This window comes from Echinops telfairi, unplaced genomic scaffold, assembly GCF_000313985.2.
Source record: "Echinops telfairi isolate 266 unplaced genomic scaffold, ASM31398v2 ScPeMD7_6273;HRSCAF=7185, whole genome shotgun sequence".
Lineage (NCBI taxonomy): Eukaryota > Metazoa > Chordata > Mammalia > Afrosoricida > Tenrecidae > Echinops > Echinops telfairi.
The window spans coordinates 925132-933056 of record NW_022110173.1 but is presented as its reverse complement, the minus strand read 5'-3'; the positions used below and the strand labels follow the sequence as shown (position 1 = coordinate 933056).

Sequence of the window (7925 nt, the reverse complement as noted above, 5' to 3'; positions counted from 1 at the left end):
TCGGTCACCTCAAAGAGCCGGCTGCAGCAGACCAGGCGTCGGTGGGGCACCGACAGCACCTGGAACCCCCATACACGCCATTCAGTGAGCGGACCCCAGAGGCCCCGGCTCTCCCCGCCCCATGGCACTCGCTTCCAGAAGAGGAGACAGACGGAACAGGGGCTCAGAGGTCCTGAGTGTGATCCCAAACCTCCCCCTCCTCATCCACCCTCCCCATCATCACACTTCTTGGGGAGCTGGGGAGAAGGGGTTCATCTCACTGGAACAAATGAGAGGAGAGAAGAGCTGGGGGAAGGAAACTGACAAGAGTTTCCAGACACATGACCAAGCCTTTCCCCTCTAACACCTGTAAGTATGGCACCCTCCCTTCCCCACCCCAGCCTCTTTCTCTACCGCACATCCAAAGGCAAATGTGCAAGGGGAGGGGTCTGGAAGGTTATAGAACCGTGTCCCCACCCACTCCCAAATATTTGTTGGAGTCTTAACCCCAGGGCTGTAAACGTGACCTTGTTTTGAAATCAGGCCTAGAGAGATATGATCTGTTAACCTGAGGTCATAGCTGAGGAGGGTGGGTCTATTCCAATGGGAGCAGTGTCCTTAAAAAAGGGAAGAGACAGGTGGCAGGGCCATGTGAAGACAGAGACAGATGGGGGTTTAACTGCAGCTAAAGCCAGAAATGCCTGGGGCTCTCAGCAGCCCCGAGACACCAAGAACCTTCCCCAAGAGGCTCAGGGCGCCCATGCCCCAAACACAGACCCACTGCCATTGCGTGGGTTTCAGTTCTTAGTGACCCTGGGTGGGTCTCCCCAGGAGCAGACAGCCTTCTCAGGCGCCCTCGGAATGGCCCCGATCCTTTCAGAGTCTGCGTGGCCCTGAATTTGGAGGCTAGCCTCCCAAAGGGTGAGAGATTAAATCCCTGGGGCTTAAAGCCACCCACTTGATGGCACTCTGTTGTGGCCTCGCCAGGAACCCAACACACAGGGATACTTTGAATCACTGCCAGTTGTAAAGCAAGACAATTGTTGGCAAACCAGTCAAGCCAAGCCCTCGGGGATACAGGGTCTGAAGCAGAAAGGGCCACCCCTGCACAGACACGGTGGACCGAGCCAGCTCCTCAGGGAGGGGGCCCTAGGATGAGTCTCAGAGTACCCATCTCCTGAACTGGAGCCAAAGCAGTTGTTGAGTAGAGCCGCCCCCTCCCCCAACTCATGGAGACCCCGTGTGTGTCAGAGTAGAACTGTGCCCCATAGGATTTTCCATGGAGGATTCTTCAAAAGTCGGTAACCAGGCTTCTTTTCTTGGGTACTGCCGGGTGACCTTGCCCTCTGACCCTCCTGTGAGCAGCCGAGTGCTGCGTTAACCACCTGCACCCCTCAGGGCCTGTGCCACATCCTGTCTGCTCATGGAATGAAGAGCCTCAGCCAACATACACATGGTGAAAATCCTCCTTTCTTTTTTATTTCATTTATTTATTTTCTGAGAAGCCTCCTTTCCAAAACCATTGCCACTTCAGAACAGACTGCTTGTGGCCCAGGTCATGAGTCCCTTGGCCCCTGGTGGGCTGAGACACCACTGCCTGGAGCCTCTAAGGCAGCCCACTCCCTGCCTTTATTTCACTAGCAGCCATCCCACTCTGGGAAAGCGTCTGTATCACACGGTCATCCAGACCACTGGGAGGTCTTTCTTGGCCTCTCACCTCTTGACCTCTCCTCCTTCGGTAGCTGCTAGCGAGAGGCAGTGAGGGATCAGACAAGGGGAGAAAGGGGATGCCTTGGATTGGCTCCAGACCACCGTCGTACAGCCAATGTCATCATCACATGAGCCATAGGGATTGTTAGTTTGTCTGTTTCCCAGTACGTATAAAAGATGTACACTATATGGTGGCTATCCAGGGCATAATAGCATTTTTTTTAAAGTTTGAAATATTTTGGGAATTACCAAGATGCAACACAGAGACATGAAACGGGCACACGTGGTTGGAAAAAAAATGGTGCCCAAAGACTCGCTCGACGCAGGGCGGCTACAGCCCTTCAATGTGCAAAACACCTAGTGTCGGCGCCACTCAATGAAACAAGGTGTGCCTGTAAGTGCTCGATAGTTTTTTTAAGGGGACAAATGAAAAGAAGGGGTTTTTCGAAAGGGAAGGGGGAGAAGGGGAGGAGTTTCCAGGGAGAAAGAAACAAGGGAGTGGAGGTGGCTTGGTAGCCAGGGGAGAGGCAGCTGACCTCCCGGGTGGCGAGTGTTGCTGTGGAGGGACAACTTACTGTCTTCATGCCCACGATGGACTTCTCCACCTTGGTGACATACGTGACATGGTCCTCATTGGACTTGAGCTCCTTCTGTTGGATCCTTTCATAGATGCCCACCACCAGCTCCCTGGGGATGTCAACGCCATCATCCACACCTAGCAATGTGAAGGGGGCTTGGGTAGATGGAAACCAGAGAAAGGGATCTCCACACCAGTCATAGGCTCCTAGCGGGGGACCGTGACTTTGCCACATCCTGGTCCCAAAGCCTTCATTGGCTGCGGCCCATGCCCATTAAACTAAGAACAAATTCCTTTGCTCAACTGCAAGACCGTACAGTGTGATCCCCATGCACACCTCCAGCTTCACCTGCTGTTCCACACAGAAAGAACCCTCTAGCTCACTTTTCAGGATACCTTCTTGGTTATGTCCAGCCTCCATGTTCCTGCTCAGTGTCGGCTTCTGCAGCTCTGTCTCCCTGAAAGGTCATCTGGGCCAATTTTAGTAAACCACCCTCTTTGTGAGCACCGTGAAGGCAGAGGTTAGATTGGATATTTCTTCTTTTAGATCTTCCCCTCCCAGGCCCTCACCCCACCTCAGTGAGTAGTTGCTGAGTGAGTAACAAGGTTCTCCCCTGGCTGTCAGTGGGAAGTTAGACATTAAGTGAGGAGGCAGGGTAACACAGGCAATGAGGGTCTCTACCTTATCTCCTACTTCCAACTCATGCCCAAACACTAATAACAACAAAAATACTAACAGAAAATAGACCAACATGAAAATAATTTATTTTGGAAGTGGAGAGGGCCAATTATAAAATATTATCTTACCTTTCTTATTCTTTTTTCAATAATTCTTATTTCTTTTACAAAAGTGAAACTTTTTTTTGAAAAATAAAACGTTGACAAGTGTTCTCAAAGGAGTTCCCCAACTACTGTGAGGATATCATGTCTTCTATCAGCAACTCCCTGTCTAGTCCCTGCTCCTTCCTCATCTGATCTTGTTTTTAAAATTTGAACAGATGAGCCATGCAGTACCTTTGGGGGCCTGCAAGAAATCTGGCTGAGGGCAAGAAAGAACATGGATAAAGACAACACACAGAGGCTTTCAATTAAAGAAGGTCGCTGGAATACTCTGGCTCCCACTGAATACTCCAATAATAAGGAATTTTTTCCCTAAAAGTATAAGCCTACAAGGACAAAGAGAATAGAAGAGGCAAAGCCACCACAAGACCTAGATAGTCGATGGAAGAATGGTGGGATTAGGAAGCCTGAGAAAGCTGAAACCCAACCCAGCAGAGAAGTTAGAAGCCACCCAACACACCACAGAACCAATCGCCAAAGGACTTTGGAATTAGTGGCAGTAGCAATCCCAGAAAGTTGAGGTAAAGGTGGGCTATAAACAGGAAAGTAGGTGGAAAGTAAGGTTAAAAAGCATGTAGACTTCCCCATACCCTCCACTCCTGTAAAGAAACTCACTGCCATTGAGTTAAGGCTGACTCATAGAGATGCCCTGTGGGATTCCGAGACTGTAACTGTTTACAGGAGTAAACACCCCTGTCTTTCTCCTGCAGAGCTACTCGTGGTTTCAAACTGCTGACCATGAGGATCACAGCTCAACTTGTAACCACTATTCCACCAGGGGTCCTATAGAAGACTAGATGATAATCCTCTGGGAGGGGTGAGCCAGAAATTCTGGGCTGGGAGACTCCAAGCAAAGCCAAGGATAGGCATTCGTAGGAGATAAAACTGACATCAAAATACTGAAAGGATCCTCAATCCTATTTCCCACAAAGATCTCAGAGAGCTAGCAGCCAGACTTGCAGCATTTGGGCAAGAGCAAACATTTCTTTTGGGAGGAATCAACACACACAAGAAAAAAACATTTAAAGCTATTGTAGTAGTAGGCCACCCCTCCTCCCAGTAAGAGGTAAGAGAAACCATTCTGCCAGAAAGCCTACCAATCAGCAACCCCCATTCCATACACACAGCATTTTAGATCAGTGGCTTGCCGTAAATATGAATGATCAATCGAATACCCAAGAAGACAGAAAAAAGAACTTGAGAGAAATAGAGCCAAATAGGAAGGAGAAAGCCAAGCCAAACACAAAAATAGAAACATCCTTAATATCTTCACAGAGGTATGAAAAAGCATTGCATCAATGAAACTACACAAATGTTATAGAAGAGAAACATCGGGGAACAAAAAAGAACTCTTGAATATGAAAATATGGTAGTAGAAATTAAAAACTTAGAAGAAGTTTTTTAAAAATAAAGCCGAGGGATATTTCCAGAAAACCAGAGAAGACGAAAGATGGCATCTAGAAACCGATGACAATTAGAGGATCAAACAAAGAGATCCAACATCTGAATGATAGGAAGGTCAGAAAGCGAGTACAGAGAAATGGAGGGTTAAAAGCAGCCAGATCCAATCGTTTAGAAGACATCCCACCAGAGGAGCACATGTTTCTACACTGAAAGGACCGACACAGCAGCACCAAGTACAATGGTTTAAAAAAGACGGCTCGCAGGCGCAGCATCACCAAACTTCAGGGCACCAAAGACAACCAGAAGAACCAAAACGTCTTCAGAGCAGAAGAAACCAACCGTAATGTGCAAACGGGTAGGGACTGGAACGCCGGAGCAGAATTGTCCGCTGGAAGATGACAGAGGAATGCCTTCAAAATTCCGAGTGAAACTATTGCTAATCTGAAATTCTATTCCCAACCAACTCCCAAACGAGAGTCAGGGCCGAACAAATATTCAGACATTCAAGTTCTCACCCAAAAAGTTTACGATGTAATTTTCTCTAGAAGTAAACTAAAACTGAGGAGGCTCTGCAACCCAGGACACCAGAACCCAACACAAGAGAAAGGTGAAGGAGACTCCAGGGTGATGGTGGGGAGAGAGCCCAGGGGGGACAGCGGTGCTGCTGGGCTAGCAACGTTTGACCAGATCGGAGCAGAGCTAGAGGCTCCAGGAGAGACAGCTCCAAGAAACTCAGGGTGCCTCTGGGGTTGAAATGTACTGGGAAGGGCACATAGGCATGGAGTTTGAGGCAAGGTTCTGGCAGGGTCATGGAGACATGAGCAAAGAGAAGAGGGCGTGATCATCATTACATCCTTGAAGAACCCACATTGGGTGTATGTAGTCTTGGTGATACAGCTTTGCTTCCGGTTAGGTGGTGCAAGATGCCAAACCCAACACAATGCTGCTGTGTCCATTTCCACTCCTAACGACCCTATAGAACTGTTCCATAGGGTTTGCAAGGCTCTCATCTTTATGGAAACCGACATAGAGTGGCTGGTGGGTTTGAACCACAGATTTTTCAGTTAGTAGTCGAATGCTTAACCAAGTGTGCCACCCCTTCCGTGAGCTATATTGTTTAGAAAAACAAAAACAAAAAAACTAGGATGGTGGATGTCATAATGTTATCTACCAGGGTGACTTATAGACCCAGGCCCTCAAAGTCCTATCGTGGCTCTCCCCTCGTCAGCCATGGAGTGGGAAGGGCTGGTACCATGCAAGCACCAACCGGAGTGCCAGGGTCTGGAGGTCGATGTTCTGGGGAAGGCAAGGAGACATTGCCCAACGGCTCTTGATGCTTTGGCCGGGGCAGTGACAGCGGCTCCTGGAAGCGCCTCCAGAGACATGGCACAGAGTGGCTTTCCCAGGGCCCGAGAGAAGCATGCCTTGTGCCCTCGGCCACTCAGGCAACAATCGGGGCCCAGGCTCACTGTCTCTGCCCCCTTGGGAGTAACACCTAGCGGACCGTGGCTGGAACAATGGCCTCCCCCTTCCTCCCCTGCCCCCACCTCCTTACCGCGCAGGTTTCGGATAAAGTCCTCCAGCATCATCTTCCGGTCAGGCTTAATGTTGGGGCTGTACATGTCAGTGTTGAGGAGGATGATGGCAAAGGCGAGGATGAAGATGGTGTCCGGGTTGTGGAACTGCTGCACCACCTCAGGGTTGCACATGCAGTAGCGCTGGCTGTGGCGGGGAGACAAGAACATGACGCTGAGACCCCTCCCTCTGCCTCCCTGAGTGGCAGCACTGTGGAAGGGATGGGGGTGGAGGGGCTGTTCCAATCTGTCCATTGTGGCCTGGGCCCGGCCCTCTTCTCCATAGCAGGGGCAAGACTGGTTTCACACCCCTCCACACGCCCGCCCGGGGAGTGCAGAGCGCCTGCACTGAGAAGGCGCTCAGTTGGAGCTGCAGGTGGGCAAGGGCGGACGTGTTCTCTGAAATTGCAGGTATTTTACCCTGAAGCAGGGCAGCCAATTGACCCACCCAGGTCAGAAGCAAGAGGAGTTTGATTGAGAAGCTATACCAGGGAGGAGACCATAGCAGTGAAAAACAGTGTTTTCATGGTGTCCTGTTGGAAATCAGAACACATAGAGAATATATATATACCTTGGCTGGAGACACGTACAAATGCTTTCCCTAACTCAGCTTTCAGGGCAACGATAAGAAACAGCTGTGAGGGCAAAAAGAGGAGCGGATACAAGGCCTTGATAGAAAGTAAATGTCTTGAAAAGAATGATGGCAACATATGTACAAATATGCTTGCGACCATTGATGTATATGGAGTGTTTTAAGAGTTGTAAGAGCCCCCAGTAAAATGACCTTTTAATAAAGAAGATGAAGAAGAGGAGGAAGAAGAAGTAGAAACAGCTGTGGATCAGGAGCAGGCTAACAGGAGGGTAAAGATTCATTCAGGCAGACCAGTCTCAGGATGGTTTGGTGACTAACTAGGTAGCAGGGCTATCTTTTCATCACCAAGTCAGGCAACTAAGAGAAGACACTCAGCCCTTCGGGAACATCCAACCCATCTGCTTTTGAGCAACATAGCAAGTTAGGAAAATGCCATAGAGGCTGCATTAAAGAAAGGCTACCTTAGGCTAAGTGCATCTTGTAAGGGGGCTTTTTCTAACTACATTAAGTAAAATAACCTGAGTTACAGACGGGTAAAGTGCAGGCCAGCCTGGGGGCCTCATCTTGGGTGGTCTACAGTCAGAGAGCTCAGGGGGCTTTTTGTTTGCTTTCTCTTCTTTTTCTGGAGCCCACCCCTGCTGCCTACACCTCCACCCCCCACCCCCCCGGCAGACCCTCGGGTGTCTCCGCACCCCCCAGGTGCACACCAGCCCTGGGCCGCAGGCCCGTGTGGGGTCTGTGAGTGGGGCGTCCTACCTGAAGGCCTCAATGAGCCGCTCCACCTTCTGGGCCTCGCCCTGCACTCGGATGTGCGCCTGGAACTTCCGCAGGGCCTGGTCGAGCTCCATGCCGGAGAAGTCCATCTCGTCCACCACGCAGCTGCGGCAGGCGGAGGGCAGCGTGAGAAGCGTCCCTCCACCTCAAGGTGCCCACACTTCCTGGGCTGCCTCCCGCCCACAGGGGTCTCCCTTCAGGCACCTCAGAGAGAGCTTTCTCGGGTCTTCTCTTACCTCATACAATCTCCCTTTCACAGCTTAAAACAGAGGCCGCAGAGCGAGAGCTGTGCTTCTCACCCAAATCCTCACCCGCAGCGTAGCCCCGAGTCTAACACACGTTCCTTTCTTGCGTAAGTACCGTCTACTCTTCTGTTTTCTCAAAGACCTGGATTTCTCCCTCATTTAAAACTCTCCATTTCCCAGTCCGGCTTCTAGGTGCCATCTCTACCTGCATGTTCCCCTCCCTCTGCCCC

At 50.3% G+C, this 7925-nt stretch overlaps 1 protein-coding gene across 1 annotated transcript in view; it reads right to left on the bottom strand.

Moving 5' to 3' along the window:
• IQSEC3 (IQ motif and Sec7 domain ArfGEF 3) overlaps positions 1 to 7925 on the bottom strand; it is a 116652-nt gene that overhangs the window by 9341 nt on the left and 99386 nt on the right. The window contains exons 6-9 of the mRNA XM_045295896.1: positions 7433 to 7555; positions 6066 to 6232; positions 2265 to 2404; positions 9 to 59 (exon numbers count right to left, since the gene is read on the bottom strand). Coding sequence (XP_045151831.1) covers positions 9 to 59; positions 2265 to 2404; positions 6066 to 6232; positions 7433 to 7555 — 481 coding nt within the window. The remainder of the gene's footprint in view (positions 1 to 8; positions 60 to 2264; positions 2405 to 6065; positions 6233 to 7432; positions 7556 to 7925) is intronic.